Raw genomic sequence first — 27020 nt, 5'->3', positions numbered from 1 at the left:
TGCTGCAACAATCTGTCTCCCCCTTGCTTTGGAGAGACCGCCTTTCTCATTTCTGTCAGAACTGGGAACATATCACTATGGATAAGTGGGTGTTGGAGATCATTTCAACAGGATACTCCATTCACCTTACCTCCCTTCTTTCCCATCACTCTTCAGGGGAGCCCTCTCACGAGCACCTTTTGCAACAGGAATTCAACTCTACTGAATATGGGTGCCAAAGAACCAATTCCCATCCAACAGAGAGGTAGGGGATTTTACTCCAGGTACTTCCTGGTTCCAAAAAATAATGGTAGTTGGAGAACTATTCTAGATCTAAGGTTACTCAACAGATTTATAAAGATTCAGAGGTTCAAAATGGTAACTCTTGCAGCAGTGTCATCATTGGACCGAGGGGGACTGGTTCTCAGCCCTTGACCTTCAAGACGTTTACTTCCATATAGCAATCCACCCCTCCCACAGAAGGTTCCTACACTTCACTCTGGGTCCAGAGCACATTAAATACACGATGCTCCCATTCAGTCTCGTATGCACCCGAAGTGTTCTCCAAAGTTTTCTGTGGTTGTGGCTCATCTTCACAAACAAGGAACTCTCTCTTTTTCCCATACCTTGACAATTGCTTGCTCAAAGGATGGTCCTTCAACAAAGCTTCAGTTGCCATTCAGAGGGCAGTATATCTATTTCTCAGACCGAGACTACAATTAAATATCCGAAAGTCCACCTTAACTCTAGTACAAAGTCTGGAGTTCATAGGAGTTGACCTTGATACAGTAATGGCTGAAGCATTGCTCCCTTCATGCAGGTTCATAACCCTACCCAATTTAGTCACTATAGTCCAAGTTAGCCCTCAAACATTGGCCAGAAATTGTCTTCAATTATTGGGACAAATAGCATCTGGCACCTTGGTAATAAATCATGCAAAACTTCACATGCGCTGCCTCCAAGGGAGGCTCAGAACTGTTTACTCACCAAGCAAACAAAGTTTAAACAAACTACTGTCCATGCCTTTGGTAGTGGGGGGGAGGAAATCCCGCTTCTGGTGGAAGAAAACAATATTTGCACAGGGGTGCCCTTTGCTCAACCATCTCAGTCAGTAATAACAGATCCATCCCTCCTGGGATGGATGGGGCAGGGCTCACCTAGACACTCACTGTTCAAGGCAGTTGGTCTCCTCTTGAGTCCACCTTGCATATCAACTTGCTTGAACTTAGAGCAGGCCTGTATCCATTCCCTTACACTTATCTGGGGCAAATACATAAAGATAACGACAGACATGTCATGCATGTTTTATGTTAACTGCCAAGGAGGAATAAGATCACCTTCCCTTGCGCTGAAACAGTGAGACTTTGGAATTGGTGCATATGAAACCAGATCAATATCAATAGCTTACATACTGGGCATACAAAACACCTCAGCAGATGCCCTCGGCAGATGCTTCTTGCAAGTTTACAAGTGGGAGATGGATCCCACTATACTCCATTGTATATTTCAATGTTGGGGTGTCCCACAGAGCTGTTCACCACAACCAAGAAGTACTCTCAGTTCTGCTTGAGAAGTGGTCTGGGTCACCACTTCCTGGGCGATGTCTGTCTTCTTCATTGGAGTACAGGTCTTCCGTTTGCATTTCCCATGCTGTTCAAGATAAAGAAAAACAAAGCCAAGGTTATTCTCGTAGTTACAACATGGCCAAGACAAAAGTGTTTTCCTTACCTCGCTCAGCTTGTTGTTGTTTGTCAACTGATCGCTCTCTAGACTGTCCCCCATCTCCTCTCTCAGGATGCCAGTCAAATCAGTATCGCAGTTCTTCAGCTCAAGGCATGGTTTATGGATGGGTTGCAGGGTTAGAAACAAATTGTTCTGAGGGTGTAAAGAGTGTTTCCTGCTATGTAGCAGCACTATCTACACGTGACATGTATACCAAAAGTGAATTATATTCAAACACTGGTGTTTCAACTGCGTTCTTTCCATTATTGTTTTGTAGTAATTTACATTTTAGAGCTAAAAGTGATAGGATTATCTTTAAGCTCTGAAAAAGAGCATTTGGCAGCTGTTATGACCTTCCAACATATGGTATTTTTTTCAGTCTTCGCTTATCCTTCAACAAGGTTTCTCAAGGGACTGGACAATCTCTTCCCACGAATCAGATGCCCTATACTGGAGTGGGACCTAACTTCGTACTCTGTCTTACGAGGCCTTCCTTTGAACTTATGGTCACCTGCTCACTTTGTACACCTCTTTATGAAAAATGTGTTTCTAGTAGCCATGAGTTCTGAAGAGTGGGTGAGATGGAGCTCTCATGGCATTTCTCTCCTTCCTCCTCCTCCCCCCCCCCCCACCCCCCGCAACAGAATAAGGTCACACTGCACCCGCATCCCAAGTTCCTGACAAAGGGATCTTTGGCCTTCCACATAAATCAACTGTTCACCTTCCAGTTTTCTTCCCTAAGCCTCACCAGTATAAAGGAGATGTGACATTACATACACTCTGTCAGGAAGGCATCAGCCTTTTACTTAGACAGGATTAAGCCCTTTAGGAAATCTCCCAGATTTCTCTCCATTGCGGATGGAACTAAAGGATCTCCAAGTTCCAAGCAAAGACACTTTAGATGGATATCTGGTTGCATTACTTTTTGCTACCCGTCTTAGGATCTTCAACCTTCCTCTAGAGTATTAACTCACTCCACAAGATCCCTCTCTACTTCAATAGCCGTTCTTAAGAATGTTCCCATCACAGAAATATGTAGAGCTGCGAGTTGTACATTCATTCATAGATTTGCTGAATACTGTGCAGTCACTCAGCCTCTGATGCCATATTTGGCGCTACTATTCTATCTTCAATCCTAGACTTGACTCCAAAGCCCCACCCCTCCACAGAGGGTACTGCTCCATAGTCACCTAGAGTAGAGCACCCATAGGGACACTACTCAAAGAATAAAAGGTTACTCACTCTGTGCAGTAACTGTAGTTATTCGAGATGGGTACTCCACTGCCCGTCCTTTTCCCCTCTGCTTCAGAGTTCTTCAATGAGCTCCATAGTAGCAAAGGAACCAAGGGCAGTTTGCCTGCGCAGCTCCATATAGCCTTGGTGCAGGCCACGAAGCTGCGGGGGATGTATGTTCAGGCCGAATAGACACTGCTACCTAAAATCTCTGATCTGAGGTACATGGAGCGGAAGTACACCTTGAGTGGAGCACCCATAGGGGGATACATCTCGAAGAACCACAGTTACTGCACAGGGTGAGTAACCTTCTCTTTGGGCTTTTAGTCACTGTAAGAACTGATGGACTGTTAGATTTAGTAAGTCTTTTTTTCAGCTTTATTACTATGTTCTAAAATTTATCTTTACAGTTTATAATTGTAAAGCCATTTCATAGTAAGGAAAACTTAAATTGCGTGTAACACTGTTTGTTTTTTAATTCTTTAAGTCACTAAGATTATTGAGTGAAGAGGAAGCCACAGACAATGATCTAAGAGCAAAATTCAAAGAGCGTTGGCAAAGAACACCATCCAGTGAACTCTACAAACCTTTGAGGGCAGGTAAATCTCACCTTTTCACTTCTCTGAGCCTGGGACTGCTGCATGAAAGGCCATTCTTAAATTTAAATTTAACGTAAATTAAAGTAGCTTTGAGTCATCTGGTATTAGTTTGAACAAGATCAATTCAGTTGAAGAAAGATCTGTCTGTACTCTCATTATGCCACTAGAACCAAGATTGGGGGTATTGCCATAGGAGTCTGGTGGTTCTGCGCCATCAGAGGATCAATTTCCCCCCCCCCCCCCCCCCCCCTTGCAGAAAGTTAATTCATAGAGCCCTGCAAATCTGCGGGTATCCACTTTATATCCGTGGACCATTTTTGCGGATTGTGGATCGGATTCACATACAGATTTTGTATCCACACGAGGCTCCATTAATTATCATATGTATATACTAGTTGTACAGCCAGATCCCACTAGTGGTGTGAAAAGAGGCTGATCCTATAACAGAATATCTGGCTTATTGTGTCACTTAAATAGTCTGTACTTTTGGGTATAATGGACTTCATGTTTCAGGTTTTAAGAACTGTATGCTGCTTTTCACTAAGTTTTGGATGGATTAGGAAAAAGTCACTTGCCCTTTTCTGAAGGAATTTTGTCTGTAAAAATCCAATTTTTAAACAGCTGTTCCTCACCCACCACCATGTTCTTTGACTTCTGATTTGTATTATTTTGAACTGACATGCAAGCTTTAAACTTTGATGTGCAATTCACACCACAGAATTTTTTTAATGTACTTTCTTAGTAATTCCTTGAATAATCAACAAATGGGATTTTAATTTAGACATTTTAGACCTTCATTGCATGAACAGGACTTCTGTTTGAATGTTCTTGTGTTTGAAAACTTATAACGAATTGCTGAAAGGTACAAATGTTGCTGTAGTATAAGACTTGGATTAAATCACGGCTTTGTAGTAGTCTAAATATTACCTCTGTTTTATTGCCAGAGGGAGCCAATGTCAGTAATATTTTGGATAAAGCTATACAGGCAGATGGACACGTTAAAGAGCGCTATCAGACTCATCGGGATACAATTTCACTTCTGTGTAAACCAGAGCCAGAATTGAATGCAGCCATTCCTTCTGCCAATCCAGCAAAAACCATGCAGGGAAGTGAGGTAAGGCAAGATGAAGGTTGCATATTAGTGGCTACGCTGAATGGCAATGCATTGGGACAACAGTTATTTAGTTTGTCTAGAGTTTCTTATAGATCCATTGTTTTTTTTCCCCTTTATGAAATTAAATGGGCAATTATCTGGATAACATTTAGAATGAGTTGTCTTGCACAGGATAACACTGGCATGGTATATGAAACTGCACTATTTTACAGTATTTGGGGTTCCCCTTAAAGGTTAGGAAAAGGGAGTGCTAGAACTGACCTACTTCCTTCCCAAACTAATTCCTCTCTAGAGTATAAAAGGGAGTTAAACAGCTGGTACTAAAATCAAGGGAAATTTTGCTCCCAGAAAGGACTACAGAAATTATCTTCTAGTAACCTGCAGATCTCATTTTTATTTTGCTCACTCTTCTGTTCATTTACCTAAAATAAAAGGTTCCAAAATTGATCTGGTTGACAGAGGTGATCCACAGGATGTTAAGATGACGATGGTATGGAAACATTTGAGAGCCCCTACCTAAAGTATTAGAATTAATCCAATTGCTTATTTCCAGAGTAGCCATATTTAAACTGTGTCAGTATGATTAGTTGCCTACTATGGAGAAGTTTGAATGCAGTATGTTTGACAGCATGTCAGATGTTTGCGGCTATTTCATGGATCCTTAAAAATCCTTCCTAGTACTTTGATGTTTAATGTTGCAGTGGTGGCGTTAAGTCTTTAAAGTCTTCAAACTAAGTTCAAATATTAACTTAATTTTTTCGTAGGTTGTTAGTGTCTTAAGATCTCTACTAGCTAGCCTGGATGAGGTGAAGAAGGAGAGAGAACAACTTGAGAATGACCTAAAATCTGTAAATTTTGACATGACCAGCAAATTTCTGACTGCACTTGCACAGGATGGTGCTATAAATGAAGAAGCCATCTCTGTCACTGAATTGGACCGGATATATGGAAGTTTAACACACAAGGTGCAAGAGACCCTGAAAAAGCAGGATGAACTTCTCAAAAACATTCAGGTATAAAACATTAACAGTAGGTTTCTCCATGTGACTTTTTTATAAACTTGGCAGTACTTTCCCAGACCCATGGGGCCTACTCAGATAGCAGGACTGCAGATACCTTACTTAGCCTTTTAGTCTTTACTCTTTCCTGCTCAGGACTCCCACTATGCTGAAATAATAGCTGATCAAGTGTCTGCTCTCTTCTGTTCCTTTGATTCCTTCTGGTATTAGAGCAATGCTACAGCCCCTGCCTTTAACAAGGAATTGGGTGCTTGGTGACTGGGCGATGGTCAGTCTTGGGTGAGGAGCGGGGGAGGGAAATTGTTGGAGTTCTTTTTGCTCTTTTGTCTGAAACCTGTACTTGGAGATAGGAACCTTTTAAAGAAAAAAAGGGAAACTCTAGATAATTGAGATATAAAGCTGGGAAACTCTCATTTCTGTACCTAATGCAGGTCCTGCCAAGCATCCTTGTAATTACTTCCTTTTATGTGCCCTCTCGTACTTTGCATATGGAAGATGTGTGGGATGTTTGATCTTCAAAATTCCACAACATTTCACTTGGTCACAAGCTTAACTTTTTCATGCTTGTTGAAATCTCTCTTCTGGTGTGCAACTAGTAAATACTCATTAGAGTGGTTAGAGCATTCTAATGACAGTTTTTTAGTTATTTCTCAAGAAAGAGAAGCTTGAATTTGAAAAGGTAAAATCATATTGTTGATCTTTATTTACTACTTCAAAAATGTTTCTGTACGAGTACAAAATAATGATGCAATAGATGTTGAGTAAGTGTCCAGAAGTTTCTGAATAACTATTTAAACATGAAATTATTGTTTGTAGAAACGTTTACTAGGTTACAACTTCTGCCTCTGCAGGGGTTATTTGAGATGTTCCTTACTTCCAGGAGGAGGAAACTGTTTCTGAATGACAATACGTCATTCATGTTTACATCCAATATTTTAAATGCAAAAGTCACTTAAATACACTACACATAATTGCCTTAATCCTTGGAGATATTGCTGTTTGTTTGAATGCCTTGGATTTTAAATTTCAGGAAATTTAGACATCCCTTGGGACCAAAACTGTTCATTCGTTCTTTTTTTGCAGAATGCACATCAGGAATTTTCAAAGATGAAACAATCAAACAGTGAATCTAATTTAAGAGAAGAAGTTCTGAAGAATTTAGCTGTAGCAAATGACAACTTTGTGGAACTTGTAGCCAATTTAAAAGAAGGCACAAAGGTATAGTAACCGTAGGGAGACAGAATGGGGAACATTGCTGTGTACATGCAAAACTATATGTAAGCAACAGCAAACTTTGCAGTTATGTCAATGCATTCCTTTCTTTGGCTTACTGTTTTTACTCCTTTTTCTCTAAAATGTGTATCTGTATAACTCTGAATTGCTGCAGTTTTAAAACTTTTTTTTGGTCATGTTTGTATGAAGACTTACACACACACACACACACACACACACACACACACACACACACACACACACACACACACACACACACACACACACACACACACACACACACACACACACACACACACACACACACAATAACAAAAGGTGTGAATTACATTTTGTTACTTAGATGTAGTTAATTCCGTGCAAGACCGTAGTATTTGAGGCATTTTCCCCCTCCATCTACAGTGATATCAGGTAACTTCATAAAACTTGTATTTGTATGCATTGCTGTTTGTGTGCTCTGGAGAGAGATCAGGAAGGCCATACTTAATTGTCTTTATTTTTGATGACTTGATACTGGAAAGTTGTCTCTGGACAATTTGTCTTGCTTGTTTATCAGCAAGAGATTAACACTAACACTATAGTACTGACTACTAGTGTTATGTAATAGTCTGATTTTTAAATTTTATTAAACTAGTATCTCCTGTTTAAATATTCTGATCTGTTTGAGCTGAAACAAATTTGTCTTCCATTTATAATATATTTGCAGTTGCCGAGACTAGTTGATTAATCTAGTGCAGCGGTTCTCAACATGCGGCCCAATTAGCATACAGCTGTGGCCCAGCTGTGTGCTAAAGGCTGCGGGGTCTGCGTGGCTGGGGTCTGGGCTGCCGGGCTGCCCCGCTGGCGCAGCGGGGTCTGGGGCCCCTGGCGCAGCCCACGCCCTGGCTGCCATGCCCTGCCCAGCACAGCCGGGTCCGCTCCTGGCCCCATTCTGTGGAGGGGTCTCGGGGTGGCGCTGGGCATACGGGTCTTGGGGCAGGGAGTGCAGTGGTTCTCAAGTAGTTTTGAGAACCACTGATCTAGTACTTTTCAAACAAACAGCAAATGTATCTCTGTGTTGTTTTACTAGAATCAGAAGTTTTGGGCCATGAAATGTCTCTTCATAACTGAGTCAATTTATAAAAACATGTATAATGTTGAGTTAAACATTAGCTTGTTTTTTAAATGGGGTGTGAATATGCTTATGCGGATCTTAAGACTGCATTCATTGCAATATGTTCACTTTTTCTTTGATAGTTTTACAATGAATTGACAGAAATCTTGCTGAAATTCCAAAACAAATGCAGTGACATCGTTTTTGCCCGTAAGACTGAAAGAGATGAACTTCTAAAGTAAGAATCTAGTATTTTGTTTAAGCGCTAATGAAAATAATATATATTAGTCATAACAAGTACAATGGTTGTGCTTACTATGGTACTTAACTGAGAGGAGGAAGGATGGCTCTCTGGATAAAGTACAGCTCTCATAAGACTAAGTTGTGCCTTTCTAACACATTAAAATTATTTGAAAGGATTATCAAAACAGTGATAAAGGGAGCAGTTGAAAAAATTATTAAACTTCCAGAAATCTCTTCACAAGATGCTGTTTATCATTTTTATCCTAGCTAGTGTCTGCATAATTTAGCCTTATTCATACTAGTATCTACCCTTTCAAAAATTTTCAGATAAATACCATTTAAAGCTGAAGATCATTGCCCCAGAATTCATTATTTGTTTGTCAGAAATTACAGTTGTCCTAATACTTTGGATGTCCTCTGACAGATATTTGGAGTTCACTTGTACTAAACAATTTTCCTCAATGTATCCTGTAGTAGGGAATTCTCAAGTGGTACTTGGTAAAATGAAAAAGTATTTCCTATAATCTATTTCATACTCTACTTTTGTATAGATTTTTTTTTTTTACCACCCTCATTATCATAGTGTCTGTGCACATTCCAGTAGTGCATTAAACGTTGACTACCTTTCTGTCATATCTTTGTGCTCTCATCCTCTCCCCAGGGTGAGAAGCATGTGCAATGGAGTGTCTTGTTTAGACAGACATTTTTTAATATGCATGTTGCTATGTATTTATGTCAGAGAAGGCAAGGTCAAAGAAATGCCCCTTCTGCTTGGGGTAAAAGGTGATGAGGGAGCTCATGCCACAACCTTGGACCAGCCTCTGAGAAAACTCTGTCTTGTTGCCTTCAAGTGACCTTTGTTCTATGATAACCCAATTGGACTTCTCTGTTCTAGTCACTTGATATACTGCTTTTTCCATAAACTCTTAAACTAAGTCTGTTCACTTTCAGAACGCTGCTTCTTCCACAACCCCTCTGTTGCCTTTAGTGGTTTTTTCTCACCTTTCTCTGGATCTTTTTATTTCTGCTATGCTTCTGAAGGGAAGTATTCAAGCTGAATGCTTCAGGTCATAAGGTGATCATCAGCTGGCATCAGGAAATCATCCTGCCCCCTGTGTGCCCAGTAACATAAACCTAATGCTGCCCATTCAGTCTAATTCATTGTGGTGATCTAACATAAGGCTAAGATTTTTGTCATGGTATTTTTATTAAAAGTCATGGACAGGATGCAGGCCATAAACAAATGTACACACAGTAATGCAGTTTTCACTACACCAATACAGAAGCTTTTAAATTGCCTGTTAAACCTTATATAACTTTGACTACTGACAAGATTAATTGTTAGTGTAAAATGGTCATTTACTAACAGAGCTTTCCACGTTTCTGAAACAGCTTGTTGTATTTTGCCAGGTTGTCATCTTTGAGTGTCAGTCATCTCGCAAGATACCTTTGTAAGACAAAAATGATCTTTAGCAGTCCGCACTGTTATCGGGCACCGACAAACTTCTCAGAGCTATTATGGCCAGACTTGGAATGCGATCTTAAGTTGCACCAAAATTTTACAATGTCAGGGCACTTCATTTCAGAAACTGCAGTGCAGTAGCTACAAAACTCTGCTTTTGCCAACTCATCTTCAAACATGGGAATAGAACCAAATACATTTAGTGATGCAAGGTCAAGAAGTGTGGGCTGATGGGGATCAAACACTCAGCAGGCTTTAAAAAAGCTGGCAGCTGGTTGACAAAACCATTCAGAACCAGTCATGTAGGTTTTCTTAGCTAACAGATTGTCGGTCGTGTCACTGAAGGACTTTGCCAACTGGCAAGATCAGCCAAGTCATTTGCCACCTTACGTGATCTGATTTCTGGTTTTTCATAAGCAGTGAGAGTTGCCATTATTCTTGGTGCAAACAGTTCTAATGCTGCAATATCTGCTTTTATTTCCATTGATTTACTGAGTGACCACATCTTCAACAGATGAATTACAACTTCGCTCCCACTCCTCAAAAAAAATCCACATAATCCTGCAGGTGGCTTCAAACCAGCTGTTTCACCATATGGTTACCAGTGAAGGTGGAATTGCAGGCACTTCCTTTTGCTGCAATGATTGACTGAACCGTGTTTTGTGGGCAGGGCAAGCAGTAAATGCACTTTTTACGGCAATAACAATTTCATTTACTTTTCCAAATGTTGTTTTTCTCCAGGTTTTGCCCACTAAGTTGAGAAGATGTGCCGTGCATGTTACGTGCACTGCATTTAGAAAAAGTGCTTTGAGACTCTGCTCCCAGGTTTTCTTCATATATGCAGCATTGTCAGTGACAAAAGCAGTGATTTTTTCAAAAAATTCCATATTTCTGAACTGTTTCCACCACTGCGTGACTCAGTTTTAAAGTTAACAGTCTTCAAACATACACACACTATTAGCAAAGACTTCAATTCCAAACTACCTTCCCCTTGTCTGCTTGAAGTGTCTGCAAAAGACAAACAGGGATATTCGCTATGTAGCACCCTTCAACCTCAGTAGTTTCACCTGCTATGAGACCAATTCCAAAACATTGATTCAGCAGTTCTTTCAGGTCATTTACATGTCTTTCAAAAAGCTTTGGCAAGTATGTTTTTTGGAGATGATCCGAGGTACGTATAACATCGATGTTCTACATGGAGCTTTCCAGATAGACCACTCTGCTAAGAAAAGCTAAGACATTGTGACAATGCGGTTCTGGCGGAACCCAACTGAGAGTGCCAACTCAGGACAAATTGCTCAAACAGGGCAGTTACAGCCCAAGCCTGGGGTTTTTCCACCTCTAAGGCAAACCAAACCAGCCAGACTAAGGACTTCGGTCTCACCCCACTGGCTAACCGCAAATCTCACAAGCAATTTCCTTAGACACTCCAGTTTCCCAGTATCACCACCAGTACCACTCATTATGGGGACAAATGGTTATGTAAACCAATACCCCAGTAAAAGAAAAAAGGTTCTCCTGATCCCAAAGGACCAAGCCCCAGACCCAGGTCAATATACAAATCAGATCTTACCCACAAATCACGTTGTTGCCAATCCTTTGGAATCTAAAATCTAAAGGTTTATTGATAAAAGAAAAAAGATAGAGATGAGAGTTAGAATTGGTTAAATGGAATCAATTACATACAGTAATGGCAAAGTTCTTGGTTCAGGCTTGCAGCAGTGATAAAATAAACTGCAGGTTCAAATTAAGTCTCTGGAATACATCCCCCACTGGGATGGGTCATTCAGTCCTTTGTTCAAAGTTTTCAGCTTGTAGCAAAGTCCTTCCAGAGGTAAGAAGCAGGATTGAAGACAAAATGGATATGAGGCATCAGCCTTATATAGTCTTTTCCAGGTGTAAGAACACCTCTTTGTTCTTACTGTGGAAAATTACAGCAAGATGGCGTCTGGAGTCACATGGGCCAGTTCCTGCATACTTTGCTGAGTCTGAAGGCATATTTGCCTTCTCTCAATGGGTCCATTGTATAGCTGATGGTCCTTAATGGGCCATCAAGCAGGCTAGGCAGAGCTAATCCCAGCCTGTCTGGGATGTCACCCAGAAGCATAGCATAAGTTTGCCATACAGACAGTATAGAGCCAATATTCATAACTTCAACTACAAAACTGATACACACATATAGACAGCATAATCATAACCAGTAAACCATAACCTTGTCTTAGACACCCCATTTGACCCCCTTTATACGAGATTTGGGTGCCACGACAGGACCTTGGTTGCAACAATGATCTATATGGTCCCAGTCTATGTCAATAACGTCACAGACATGTAGTAGAATGTTAGCAGTGCAGAAAGCCTCTGTAAACATCTGTCCTATGATGCATCTGTTCTTCGGTCTTTACAGTAAACAGGTCACTCACCATTTTGTATAGTTTAGCTTTCTTGGCCAGACCTGATTCAAGGCCTTGTGCCTTACATTTATGCAAAGCACTTTCTGTATGTTTGTCACAGTTTGCTTTTCCTGTGTAATCTACAGGAGCGTTACATGCTGTACAAAACATCAATCCGCCACTTTCATGAGATTTTCCATTTGGGTATTTTACTATTTCTCTGCTTAGCAGTTGTATTTGCCATTTTGCTCCTCAGTGTACTTTGGCGTTGCCATTTTTTCTCTCACGCAACTAAAGCTCCCGCATGTGCTCCTCATGATTGACTGCTCAGTTACAAAAACCTTATTGGCTAAGCAACAACTAGGCCCAGCATTAGGCTGGCTGGGATCCAGGGCAGAAACTAAGGTGTGCCCCCGCCCCCCTGCCTGCTGGGTCTGAATTTAATGGAATTTTGAGGAAGTTGTAGAGGTCTCATAAAAATCACAGAATCCATGACTGATTCTTACCCTTAATCTTACGCCTTCCGGTGAATAAGCCAGCATTGTCAAGTGCTTGAGACCTGAGTACCAGAGAGGACTGCCGTTTGATCTTGTGTGACAGTTATGTTGTCATGTAGATTAGTCAAGCACACTACAAACAGTTGGCAATAGCACAGCTTTTCAGCCTTCACATGTAGGGTGACAGTATCGTGCTGCAACAGTGATATGTACATGGATAAGGTTAGTACAGTAATATGCTTTTTGAGGGTCAACCACTTGGCCTTTTTCTTAAGAAGAAAGCTTATCAAAGCTACATATGTTCAGTCTTTCTAACCAGATCATCTTATTCACCAAAGCATTGATGAAGGCTGCTTGTTACTGAAACTACTTGGGGAATGTTTCTTTAATCAGTACACATGACCTATTGACACTTAATCCCCAAATCCTGTCCTATCCTTTTTTTAGAAGTGCTTTATATGGAAATTGTGCTTGTAAAGTAAATCTTAACATTTAATAGTGTTGTTCACTGGCCTGCCACATCATCAGGCCAACAAAGAGAAACCTAAAGTTTCTCCATTGTGGTATATTTGAGGTGAGGATTCCCAAATTCACTTTTAAGCCTGACAGTCTCACTTTCTCAGTGTATAGGGTTAAAACTATAAAATTAGTGCAAACAAAATATTATCATTATCTGTCAGTAGTTGGTTAGTGTCACTAGCACTGTTACTGCTTGTACTAAGAATTGATCGCCACCAGAAAGTTGTTGTAGGACAGGGTAAGATGATCAGACAGACTCTTCAGGATATTTGTAGTACATCTCTACTAAAAACTCTTCTGCATTATGCAAAATCTAAAATCCTAGTAAAACATTAGTCAGTAAAACACCTCCCATCCCCCAGGTAGCTTCTTGTTTGGCATTGGAACCTTTGGAGCCATAATATGACAGTTTTTTAATGTTAATCAAGGTATAGGAGGAACATTAAAATGGATTTTACTTCTAGCATTGTTGTAAGAGCTTTGTAGTTTGAAAGGCTAGTTTTTAGTCTTTAAATTGTTTTTAAGCTGGCTACAGTATCCTAAGTGTGTGGTGTTTTTTTTTTTAAAAGCATAAAGTTAAGCTGCAGATACTCAGGGCTTAACTTTAGAGAAGACATGCTAGTTAGTTGGATCACTCTCCTAGAAATCCCTTCACCTAAGATGTTGCATTTTGTTTGTGACACTTTTGGGATGTGGTATTTAATAAATAGTAGTTCCACTGTCTGCAGCAAATTGAGTTTGGCTGTTCATATAACCTTTTTTTATAAAAACCCACCAAGACAGTATTGATCTCTTGTTCATAAGAGATCTCTCATTCCCTTAACTGCAATGACAATTTTCTTTCTCGCTTAACCAGCCAGACCAATAGTTGTCCAGTTTTGTCTCCCTCTTCTGAGTTGACCTTCATATTTGTCATAGTATGAAACTCTAGTTTATTATTAGCGAGATTGGAGAGAATGATACATTTTTATCTTTCAGTTTTCTATTTCAAAATGCCATATATAAATTTCTAGCTGTGACACTTTCTGATTTTATCTAATTTATCATACTTTTATGTGAAATAGACTTCCTTTAAATGTTAAATGGTTCCCAAAGAGTCTCAGTAAAATTGGCCAAATCTCAAATATTTAACTTTATCCCAACATCTTGGAATACGCTACATTTCTCAGAATGTCTGACTTCAATCTCCAAACTTCTGGCTTGGAATTCCCATGGAACTGTAATAGCCTAAGAAAAGGGTAGTTGTTTGGTGTTACTTTTAGTATCTTATACTATCTGAACTCTCTATGTATCTTATAAGATGCTTGCTTAATAAAGTTTAACTAAAGAAATAGAGATTGCATGCTGAAGAACGTGAGAACAAGTGTTCTGAGAGCTGCAGGTTTCTGGCAGTTTGCATATTCAAATGTTTTCCCTCTGCCCCAGTTTTCATAGGGCTAGTCTATACTGGCAAACGTGGCTTGTGTGGTCACGGCAGAGTGCTGGGAGAGAGCTCTCCCAGTGCTCTTAAAACACCACCTCCAGGAGGAGTGTAGCTTCCAGCGCTGGTGCACTGTCTACACTGGCGCTTTACAGCGCTGAAACTTGCTGCGCTCAGGGGGGTGTTTTTTCACACCCCTGAGCGAGAAAGTTGCAGCACTGTAAATTGCTAGTGTAGACAAGCCCTTAGACTGTTCATTTTAGTCCAGAAGATCATATCCACTGGAATATCTAGGAGACTAACTTCTCCATCCTACCCTGAAACATGGTCGGTCTTGCTCTCAATTAAATAAAAATGTATGTAATGTGAAATTATTTGTCCTCTGTATGTGAAACACAATCACTTTGCAGAGTAAAGAGCTTAAGATTTTTTTTTTTTAATCAGTATGTCCTCTAGCGGTACCCTTTGTAACCTAAGAGTACGTCTACACTATAGAGAGAGTCTCACTAGCTTGGCTTGAACTAGTGTGTTTAAAAATAGCAGTTTGGACTTTGTGGGCTAGCTACCCAAGCTTGGACGGAGGATGGTGGGGAGTGGTGGTGTCTGAGCTTGAGTGGCTAGCCGGAGCCTTAGCCACTGCTGTAACATCCACACTGCTGTTTTTAATGTGCTACCTTGAGCCAAGGTAGCTCGAGTCTGTCTGCCTGGGCTAGGAGATATGCTGTAGACATACCTTCAGAGACGCTCAAAGTTGCTGAAACGTTCCTGATTTTTCTAGGAGTATATTTTTTCCTAAAGCTTGGCTCACTTCATAAGCTATATTCTGGGTGGATTTGGAGCCCAAATAGGAAATAGCTGTGCAAATTGTTAAAAGGATTGGCTGGAGGAAGGACTGAACAAGGTGAGATCATTCTCCAGTCAAAAGTGGGTCCAATATTAAGTGTTACACTTTAAAATCAGATTGGCACAGCCAGATCCTGACTTGTCTTGCTTCAGGTTGTTAGTGAACAGAAATATAAAATCCATCTAAAATCTAAACCATACTTTTACTCTTTTTAATAGAGACTTACAACAAAGCATTGCTAGAGAACCCAGTGCTCCCTCTATTCCTTCACAGCCTGCATACCAAACCGCAGCAGCTGGAGGAAGTAAACCTGCTGCATCAACTACTCCAACTCCAGCACCCAGAACCATGGTGGTAAGTAAAGGCTTGTGTTGTATACAAGTTGATAACAGATGGGCCATGCTTTGTAACAGTATTTGATTATAATAACTTTTAGCATTAAAAAGCATTATATTATCAGCCTCTTTAATGTATTGGGGTACAGTAAAACCTTAAAGATACAAACACCAGAGTTACAGACTGCCCAGTCAACTGGACATAAAATGAAACCGGAAGTAACCAATCGGGCAGAAAAAAAAAATAGCAAGTACTGTACCTGAATTGCATCTAAAGGTAGGCACATCCGGTCTCCCTGTCCCCAGGTGCATGGGGCATCCACTTACAGCAAGACGCTGGGGCTGACAGCCCAAGGCAGCCAGAGCCAGCCAGCAGAGCAGGATCAGCGCCGAGGTCGGCACTGCTTTCTCTCACACACGGCCTGTCAGGAGGGGGACACACTATTTTTACCCCCCACCACCCTCCAGCTGAGAGGGAGACGTGCTGTTTTTACACACATAACACACCTCTGCAGGCCGGGAGGGGGGCAAGCTGGCAAACTCATTCAGACCTGACTATGGAGCTCAGCTGCTGTTGAAACCTGGCCTGGAGTGTCAGCTGCTGGATCTGGAGCCTGAACTGTGCAGAGTTATGAACATTTCAGAGTTACTGACAACTTCCATTCTCGAGATGTCTGTAACTCTGAGGTTCTACTGTATTATATTTTAACATCTATTGCCAAATCAAGGGGGGTGGGGGGTGGGAAAGCATTCAGTGGTTGCAATTGTCACAGTGGTTGCAATTAATAAGGTTTATAGTTAACTTTGTTTGTTTCCATTTTATCATCTTTCATTTGTCTCATAACTTTCTAGAAAGTTTGAATTAAGCAATTATACAGCAATATAAATGTATAACATTGTGTAAAACCAAAAAAACCTTTATAGAATTGAACCAGATGCTTGCCTTGAAAAACTTGGTCTAATTGACTTTTTTTCTTTTTCTTTTTAGTCTAGTAAACCACAACCACCAGCACGCCCTCCACCACCAGTGATTTCTACAGCAAATACTCCTGTATCGACAGCCACTGGAGCTACTGCTTCTCCAGCTCCTCTACCTGGTTCATCTGCAGCGAGCACTGCACCATCACAGGCACAGGGACCACCTTACCCAACCTATCCAGGATACCCAGGGTAAACTATAAGAATGCTTAAGTAGTTCATAGATAATCATTTTTTGGTGCTGTAAATTAGATTATTTTGTTAAATGTGAATTGAATTTAAATAAGCTGCATTTAGTGGACACTGGGGTTTTGTCTTCTGTGTTAAGATCTGATGTTTCTTTGATTTGTCATGTCTACAGTTCAGATACATGTTGGTGTAGGACAGCAATTCTTAAACTGTGGTCTCTGCACTGCTGTGGGGGTCCTTGCTTAACTGACTAGTCACAAAGTGCTGGCTCTCCTTGCTTCTAGTTCTTACATCATATTAAAGACAGCTAAAACATATAATTGCTAGAGCAATGTAATGTAGTTGCAAACTTGAGGACTCATGATGGTCCACGATACTGCTTTAGACATTAGTGCACTTTTTCGGGGAAGGATGGGTAGGCAGGAGGGGAAGAGTTTGAGATGCTCTTGTAAAAGGGCTTTGTCTTTAATTGTCTTATGTGAAGAAGCATTATAAATAGAATTTTACGGACCTCTCTTCTGTTTGCAATATTGGCTTCTTGTTCTAGAACTAGTATTGGGTATTCATTTTTATATCTTATGTCCCTTCCCTCTTTGAGACTAGTAGCTAGACTGTGGGAACCTCCTGAAATACCCTTACTTGATTTGAGTGCAGGATGGATAAATGTAGCTTATAGCCTTCAATTCTGTCTTGGTGATGTAAGAGCTATGTACGTATGTACCTACCATTGTAGTGAGTTTTATATTGCTACATGCCGAGGGAAGATTCGTGAAGTAGAAATCAGCTCTTCATTTAGCTCTGGCAAGTAGTGCATTTTGTGTAAGAATTAAAGAATTGGTATTGCCACTCAGTGACAGCACACTTATATAATTGGCAACACCCTACACTCTTTTAAAAAAAAAAAAAAAAAAAAAAAAAAATAATTGGGATTTTAAGAGCCTATTTTAATTTTGCAATTGTATTTAGCTTTTTCAGATTCTATCTTGGCTTCTTGGTTGACACGGGGTCTGCCTTTAGAGTGCAGCACTAGCAGTTCTGGGTCAACTGACAGGAAGAGCCTTTGTCTTTGTGATCCTGCTTATTAAAGACAGCATGTGGCATCTCTCAGGGTGGGGACTGAGCCTTGTTGGGGAGAACTGTGAAGACTCTAGCAAGGGCAGGAGGGAGCCTTTGATAGCTTGCTCTGGCACTCTGCAAAGCTGCCAGGAAAGCAAAGGGAAGGAGTCTTCATCACCTGAGAACCCCTTACTCTTCCTGTGGTCACCACCAGCAGTATGTATATGACCTCTTGTCTCCCTTTCCTCTGGTACCTGCTGCTGTGTATATCCTGTATATCCTCTAACTGCCTCAGACACAAATGTGAAAGGAAGAATGGAGAATTAAGTAGCAACTAGAGGCGACACTGGGAAGAAGAGGCTAGTAAGGGAATCCTGTACAAACATCTGGATAACCTCACGAGATGAGACTTCTTTTCCTGCTGCCTAGGAGCATGCCCAGAATTAGGAGTCATCTGTCAGCTGCAGCTCCTGCTAATGCCTGCTTATCTCCCTGTGGACTTTTCCCACTCCTCTCTCTTCGACCTTGTTGTAGCCGGTAGAGCGAATGGGATATCTCCCTTTCTGAGGCAGACACTCTTCCTATTAGTCACTTTGTTGTTGCAGTGAGTACGGCCCCTGATTGAACACAGTGCTGTCCAGGCAGACCTTATCTTAACCAGTGAGATGGAATGGTCTGAAAATACTAAATAAATACAATTACATTCAACATTGTTTTTAAGAAGGGGGGGGGGGGGAGAATTGGTTTAGAGCAGGGTCATGATCTTTTTAGTTATGAAAAGCTGCTGTTTTTTTCCTTTAGCTGAATTTCACTTCAAGGTATTGTGTTGCATTTAATACCTGCTTCCTAAAGGTTATGTGCAGTAGTAAATGCTGTAAAGGGGGAAACAAGTTGAAACTGTCTCCTGTGGGTTTCTTGCCTTTTTAGCTTTCTCTCTAACGCTGAATCCTATTGCTGCCTCAGTATTTAACTTGTAATTTTTGCAATTAATGGATGCTGTTTTCCACAGGTATTGCCAGATGCCAATGCCAATGGGCTACAATCCTTACACCTATGGCCAGTATAATCTGCCATATGCACCACAAATGTATCAAAATCCTGGACAAGCACCATACCCAGGACCTCAACAACCTGGATACCCTTACCCTCAACAGCCTTATTACCCACAGCAGTAACATGTCTGCAAAGAAGTTCTGCTTGTTAAAAATGAGACTTGCAATAAGCATACTAAAACTTTAGCTCCAATTAATGTATCATACTCTACTGAATGCAGTCTATAGCTCCTGTCTGTTAAATACTCAAAGCTGTATTCCAGTTTCTGATTGCACTAAACCTCTTGAGAGATTTGCTGCTGCTGCAGTCCAAACACTAGGCACGATGTGATCAGAATTAAATTACAGCATAATTCAACTGTATGAAAACTGTAACTGCACTTAAACTAAACCAAAATGTTTCTTTACAAAAATCTTCCATTTCAATAGTAATGGGGATATTTGAACAGTGCGTGCACTGGGTGTGATATATTTTACAGAACTACATAGGGTTTCCTTCTATATTCTGTTGGTTTGTATCTCTTTTTGTTTGAGTTTAGTTACTATTTTGTCTAATCAAGGCCTTGTAAATCATATAAGTAAATAAAAAATAAATGATGTAAGACTAGTTTAAATTTTTTTAAACATTTGCTATTCTCATTACCATAAAAAAGATGTTTTGTGTGACTGTTATTGTGGATTTGTCCTTTGACTTCTGCTGGTCTAGGAAACAGAAGCAGCTGTTCCATAGTTAAGATTGCAACTGAGTTTCCATTTATTCCACCTGCAGATCTGCAAACCAAGGAACAACTAGCACAGCATTGGTTAGAATAAGTCTGGTAGAATTTGTCTACCAAATTTGAAGTGAAATTGGCAAGGGATTTGAGTTAGGACACACTAAAAATAGTTGTTCAGTTCAAAAAGTATCTAAAAGCTTTTGTCACTTCATGGCCTCCTCACTTCCCTTCTGCCACCCTTCCCCATCTCCCAAACTTCCAGAAAGTCGGGAGAGCTAGCTGCTCACTGCATTCACCTATTCAAGGTTAGGGGCATGGGCATAGGACCAAAGATGGGCTGATCAAACTCAACTTCTCAAAACAAGATAGTCAATGTTTTCTGGCTCATCTACTCCAGGCTTAAAATAGGGATCTGATGACTACTGTTGACCTCATCTTCCATATTTAGGAAAGACTCCACCGTTTCTTTGCTGAGAGACCTCAAAATGTAAAAAGGCTAAACAGTTCCCTATGGAAGCTTGTCATCAATGCAATTTTGTAAATTAAACCATGTTAAAAATAGCAGTAGTTACCACAGCTAGATGATTTTTGTAACACTTGTTCTAGCGTGAGAAAAGAGGAGACTTTTTAAAAGTGAGCTTGTTGGACAATCCTCTTAACTCCCTGCTGAGCTGCCTTTCCTCTTCAGTCCCTTGCTACCCCTAGAGGCTCTCCAGCTATCTGTATCTGGAATGATCTTCCCAAGGGGCAAGCGTAAATCTGTAGTAATGTGCTGTTCTTGGCTCATGGTTTTGGGTTGGGGAATATTTCTGTAGAGCTTGGCCTACTTGCAGTGTTCTCACCTACCCATCTATAGCCACATAACTGAGACCTGAGAGGCTTCTCTAGGCTTTGAAGCAAGGGGGGACACAGGGGAAGCAGCATGCACCGTTTCCTTCCCCAGCAATGATGTGTAGGCTTATATTTCATTTTATGTGAGGAAGTTGATTGTGGTTCATGGTTTTTGTGAAACATCTATTAGCCATGTCTTTGGGACAGCCTGTATTTCTAGAGGTATATTTGATAAGGGATTGGTTAATCTTTATTGCTGTTTGGTCCACAGTATGACAGAATCCTGCCATCGTGCCGTGGGTCAATTTAGTTTAGATTTTCTGAACTGCCTCCTGCAATGTATCCTTCTAACACAAATTTTTTCTATTGCCACTTTTTATAACTTTTACCACTTTTTCAAATTAAATATCTGATGTAAACAAATGTGATTAAAACATTAAGGTATGTTTTAATTATAACCTTATTGCCTTTGAGGGTACCAGTCACCATGACATCTGAGTGTAAACCACTTCTTAAATCTTTTCCAAGCCTTCTCTCTCCTCCTCCCCCCCCCCCCCTTAAAGGAAATTATATGCTGTGGGTGACCAAACAGTGAGCTGCATGTGGCTCTTCCAGAGTTAGTGCGGCTTGGGACACCCTATGTCCCCCCATTCTCTGCATACCATACTGGCAGGGGGAGGAGCTCGGGGCTTCTGCCAGAGATGACTGATGCCTGCTGAGAGTAGGAGGACACCATTTAAATGTTCATCCCACTGCAACAGCGTGAATCATGTTTCCCTCTTACTCTCAGCGGCCCCTCCCTGCAATTCCCACGTGTTTGCCACTGATTCTCTACCCAGAGCTAACAGCTGGAAGCTGCAGGGAGGGGCTATTGCTTTAGTTCCATGGGGAGAGGCAGTGGCTCTTCCTCTAGCTCTCAACTGTTTGCAGTTGCCTCTCCCAAGCTTGCCAGCTCCAGCAGCGCCCATGCAGGGAGGGGGCCTGGCGGCACCACATGACCAAGCAGCACTAGCAAACCATGGCAAAAATGTGTGTGTGTGGGGGGGGATATGAGCCACATGCCCCCCTACGTATCGCCTCTGGCTTCTGCCCAATGGGAAGGGGGGTCTTGGGCATAGGTGCTGACTCCGTGGGTGCTCGGGGGCTCAAGCACTCACTGAAAAAAATAGGGGGTGCTCAGCACCAATGAACCACCGCTAGGTGGCAGGAGCACGTACATGGTGCACAGTGAAACCAGAAGGTGGAAAGCACCCACTGGCAAAAACAAAAGTCAGTGCCTGTGGTCTTGGGACTTCAGCAGCAACAGGGCTGAAGCCCTGGCAGGCACACCCCGGCTCTTGAACTTCCGAAGATTATCGTATGTGGCTCGGATGGTAACTAATTTTGGACACTCCTGTTATGTGCGCATATGTTTCTCCCCCCCCGCCCCCCCCGCTCCAAGGTTTGCATATTGCATGCAATCACTCCCATTATGCTGCATCAAGGAATCTGCAAAGCCAATCAGAAACCACTAAGATGTCTGCACACCAATGCAAGGAGCCTGGATTACAAAAAGTGGGAATTAAAATTAGTGGTGCAAGAAGTGAAATCACATATTACAGGGATAATGGAAACATGGTGGAATAGTAGTCATGACAAGAGTACAGGTACTGAAGGGTATGAGCTGTTCAGGAAAGAAGTAAAGGTTGGGGAATAGTGTATATTAATGACTAGGTAGTAGAGTAAAAAAGTTAGAAGTGATGGAATGGATAAAACGGAATTGGTTTTACTGGGGTTGCCTACAGAACCCCAGGATCTGATTTACAGAGAGTATTTATTTCATTAGAGTGGTCTATGGGGAATTGTGTGATTATGGGAGACTTTAATTTTCCACATATAGATTGGAGAACAAATGCTACTAATAATGGTAGGGCCCAGCTATTCCTGGATGTAATAGCTGACATTTCCTCACCAAATAGTCACTGAACCAACAAAAGGGGATGCAATTTTAGATTTAGTATTGGTAAGTAGTGAGGACCTCATAGAGGAACTGGTTGTAGAGGACAACCTTAGTTTGAGTGATCATGAGTTAATTAAGTTTAAACTAAATGGAAGGATAGAAAATATAAGTGTGCAACTAGGGTCCTTGATTTTAAAAGGGCAAACTTTACAAAGCTAAGGTGATCAGGGAAGTGGCCTGGGCTAAAGAACTCAGGGATCTGAATTTGCAGGAGGATTGGAATTACTTTTAAGTCAAAGTTGCAGAAACTGTCTGAAACCTGCATCCCAAGCAAGAGGAGAAAATTCATAGGGAAGGGCTACATACCAAACTGAATGAACAAGTATCTCAAATAGGTTATTAAGAGAAAGTAGAAGGGATGGATCAGGAAGGAAAGCTATTTCTTGGAGGTCCGAAATTGTAAGGAAAAAGTGAGAACTGCCAAAAGCCAACCACAGTTGGACCTTGCAAAAGAAATTAAAACCAGTAGTAAAAGGTTCTTTAGTCATATAAAGAAAAAGAGGAAAGAAGAAGTAGGTGCACGAAGTACTAAGGATGGCCTGGAGATAAGATAATCTAGGGATGGCCTAGCACCTAAATGAATACTTTGCCTCACTCAGTTTTTAATAAGAGTAATTAGGAGCTTGGGGATATGGCAGAGCAGCCAATAGAAATGAGGATATGAAAGTAGAAATGATCACATAAGAAGTGAAAGGGAAACTCGAACATCTTAATGGTACCAAATTAGTGGGGAAGGCATTGGATAATCTCCATCCTAGGAGTTTAAAGGCACATGAAATGGCAAGCCCAATAGCAAGAATTTTTAACGAATCCCTAAACTCAGGGGTCGTACCTTATGACAGGAAAATTGCAAATGGAGTATCACTATTTATATTTAAGAAACGTGGGGGGGAAAGTGATCTGGGAAACTACAGTCCCATTAGTTTCACCTCAATCATATGCAAGATCTTAGAACAAATTTTGAAAGAGAAAGTAATTAAGGACATAGAGGTAAACAGTAATTGGGATAAAATACAACATGGTTTTACAAAATAATCTTGCCAGACCACCCTGATCTTTCTTTGAGAAAATAAGTGATTTTTCTAGACAAACTAAACGCAGCAGCTCTTATCTATCTGGATTTCAGTAAGGCATCGGATACTGTTCCACATGGGAAGTTATTAGTTAAATTGGACAAGAGGGGGATAATAGATCATGCTGAAAGGTGAGCTCACAGTCTGTAGGGAGGTTACTAGTGGAGTTCCTCAGGCATGGGTCTTGGGACCAGTTTTTATCATTTTCATTAGTTACCTTGGTACAAAAAGTGGAAGTGTGCTCATAAAATTTGCAGATGACAAAATTTGCCAAGACAGAAGAAGACATGAATATCATACAAGAATATTTGAATGGCCTTGAAAATTGGAGTAATAGTAATAGAAATGGGATGAAATTTAATAGTTAAGGTCATACATTTAGGGACTCACAACAAGAATTTTTGCTATAAATGGGGGACGTATCGTTTGGAAGCGACAGGAGAAACAGCTGGGTGTATTGGTTGATCATGGGATGACTATGAGCTGCCAATGTGGTGCGGCTGTGAAAAAGGCTAATACAATCCTGTGAAGTATTTCCATTAGAGAGAGGACACAAGAACAAATGGATATAAAAGGGCCATCAACAAGTTTAGGCTAGAAATTAGACAAAGGTTTCTAACCATCAAAGGAGTGAAATTCTGGAACAGCCTTCCAAGGGGTGTAGTGGGGGTAAAAAACCTAACTTGTTTCAATACTGAACTTGATAAGTTTATGGAGGGAATGGTATGATGCTATTGCCTACAATGACATATGGTCTGTTCCATGACTGCTATTAGCAAATATCTCTAGCTGCTGGAAATGGGACGCTAGATGGGGAGGACTTTAAGGATTTTCCCAGGTTTCTGGCTGGTGGGTCTGAGCTGGCTCAGGGTCTAACCGGTCGCTATATTTGGAGTTGGGAAGGAATTTTCCCACAGGTCAGATTGGCTGGGACCCCCTGGGATTTTTTGCCTTCCTCTGCAGCATGGGGAACGGGCAACTTGCTGGTTTGAACTAGAGTAAATGGTGGATTCTTTGTAACTTGAAGGCTTTAAATCAGGATTTGAGGACTTTAGTAACTCAGTCAGAGGTTATGAGCCTATTGCAAGTGTGGGTGGGTGAGGTTCTGTGGCCTCTGATGTGCAGGAGGTCAGACTAGATGATCATGATGGTCACTTCTGGCCTTAAAGTCTATGAGTCTAACTAGAAAATCTGAATCTCAGTGTCCTTTTTGCCTAGCTATTATCAAGGGAAAGTGTAAAAGTTAAATGTGAATCGGGTTCCAACTACAGGAAGCACCGCTTGCAGATGCTCAGACGCTAATGGGCAACAGGAAAAGTAGAATATGGGTTAATATCACACTTTCCACACAGCTGAGCTTAAGATGGGCACTTTGTGGTTTTTCCCCACAAACACATCTGAATGGAGAGGAACATGATTCCTGAATTTCGTTTTTCTAATGAATATACAGTATAAGGTGCAAGGGAGGGCAATGTCTCGTATCTGGTTAGCATGGACTCTTTATAGACCAGAAAAAAGTAGAGTAGATAACTGCATTTTTAAACCAACAATTAGGGCCTAATTCTGGTTCCACTAGAAAATAGTGGAAAGCTTCCATTGACTTCAGTGGTACATGGGCCTGATGCAATATTTTTCAAATTAAATTGTAAAGTATGTTACAACTGGCCCTAGTGCTCAAATTATTAAATTAAGTATATATAAACTAATGTATAGATAAATGGTTTTTGTGCCTCAATTTATAAATCTTGTTTTACGGTGGTACAAAAATTAAACTTCTGGATAAATAGTCCCTAGAATTTAAATTCCCGATGCTAAGAAATTTCCCTTTCTAGCTTATTCTTGCATTTGTATGTAATTAGAAAGTTTGGGTTCTACATTCAGCTTTCATTTCAATGTTCTTGACATTTTTCTGGGAAAAAAATAGAAAACTCCATTCATTCTTTTCATGTATGTATCTGCTTTTAAGCACAAAGTTGTGTGTTCTAACTGTTGGCTAAATGTTACTTTGTTCCGGTGTAGTTTATTTAAAAAACAAAACAAAACAATACTTTAATCATCTGTACTTGTGCTTCAGCCTAGAGCTACTTTGCTGCAGTTCAAAGTAGTTGATTTGGAATATCTTCCGTCAGCTGTTTTGTGAAGTACTCCTCTCTTGTAAATCCAGTAAGGCCCTTCTATTGCCAGTAGAAGTGTCCTATCAAAATGAAGTTGTTTCATTAGCTCTTGGTGGGCAGGTGTTGACGTAAATAGTGGAAATGTTGTTAAACTGGGCAAAAGGGCAAAGACTTGAATTGACAGGGAGACTGGAATTTTCTTATCACAACAGATACTAAGCTTCAGAACACACATTGAACCATGCTGATGTGGCAGTGGTAAGGGAGATGGAGGAGGGGAATGCTAATGTAATTCCTCTGGATATCAGTCTCTTTCAAGCCACCCCACCGCCACTCGTGGTGAGGTCTGCATATACTAGTTCAGACTGGATTCTTCAAGTACTCATAGACAAAGAAAGGATTTTGAATAAATAGCCTGGTTTTAAACTGGCTCAGGGCCTTTTTCCTCATCCAGCAATCGAACAGGACCTGTGGTCCACAGAGGGCCCCAATCCTTAGGGAAGGATTCGAAGGACTGGGCCTACTGAGACCCATAAAACTGGTGTGCTTGTTCTGAGTTGAAGCTGTGATGAACTTGAAGCTACAAGGAAACCCCTTGGGTCGGGTGTTGAAGAACTGCTCCTGCCAGAGCCCATGTTAGGATTGGGGTGATGTCTAGGAAGCCTATTAGCATGCGCATAGGTTTTTATTATTTTTTTATGTTTTCTCTGTAGTGCTTTTACCTTACAAATAAAATAGGCTTGTATAAAAAGAGCTGTGGTAATTATAACGGTGGGCAATCACACTATTAACCATCCCTCTGAAGAGAAAGCAAGCAGGCCTATCTCTGCTGGGGATAACAGTGAAGACAGGGAACTGTGCAGCCCGATCAGAAGGGAGAGAGAGACACATGTCTCCACCCAAGAGAGGTGATGACTGGGGAGCCAGAGACCTGACTGTCCCTTGGTTATACCATAGATGGGGAATACAGGTGCCGTTGCCTTGAACTGTGATAGTGGTTTCTTATGTTTTTAAGCAGACTCATGTGTTAAATGGTTCATTTTGTGCCTTGGTGTAGTTTATTTATGGGCCAAATTATACTGTTTGATACAAGTTTGTGCCTACTATTAGCATCAGTGGTTGCATGCAGGCTTCCCAGGATAGGTCTTGGCTCCTAAAGTTGTTGTATCACCCAGGCAAGGTATTAACAAACTTGAACAGAACTTTATTTACAGTGGAAATCTCTTTGTCAAGCTGTAACTGCACCCTCTGTAACTCTCACTCAGCCTCCTCAACTCCTCCCCCCTCCTTCCTGTTTCCTGTCCTTTCAG

General features: G+C 41.0%; 1 protein-coding gene across 2 annotated transcripts in view; it reads left to right on the top strand.

Moving 5' to 3' along the window:
- The window catches only part of PDCD6IP (programmed cell death 6 interacting protein), a 52135-nt gene extending 32561 nt beyond the window's left edge, over window positions 1-19574 (top strand). For both annotated transcript variants that reach the window (XM_065398556.1, XM_065398554.1), the window contains exons 11-18: window positions 3422-3533; window positions 4478-4647; window positions 5412-5660; window positions 6750-6884; window positions 8136-8230; window positions 15586-15721; window positions 16691-16872; window positions 18935-19574. In XM_065398556.1, coding sequence (XP_065254628.1) covers window positions 3422-3533; window positions 4478-4647; window positions 5412-5660; window positions 6750-6884; window positions 8136-8230; window positions 15586-15721; window positions 16691-16872; window positions 18935-19100 — 1245 coding nt within the window. In that variant the 3' untranslated portion in view covers window positions 19101-19574. The remainder of the gene's footprint in view (window positions 1-3421; window positions 3534-4477; window positions 4648-5411; window positions 5661-6749; window positions 6885-8135; window positions 8231-15585; window positions 15722-16690; window positions 16873-18934) is intronic.
- Window positions 19575-27020: the final 7446 nt, after the last annotated feature.

This window comes from Emys orbicularis, chromosome 2, assembly GCF_028017835.1.
Source record: "Emys orbicularis isolate rEmyOrb1 chromosome 2, rEmyOrb1.hap1, whole genome shotgun sequence".
In the NCBI taxonomy this organism is placed as follows: Eukaryota; Metazoa; Chordata; order Testudines; family Emydidae; genus Emys; species Emys orbicularis.
This window is presented reverse-complemented; position numbering and strand designations above follow the sequence as displayed.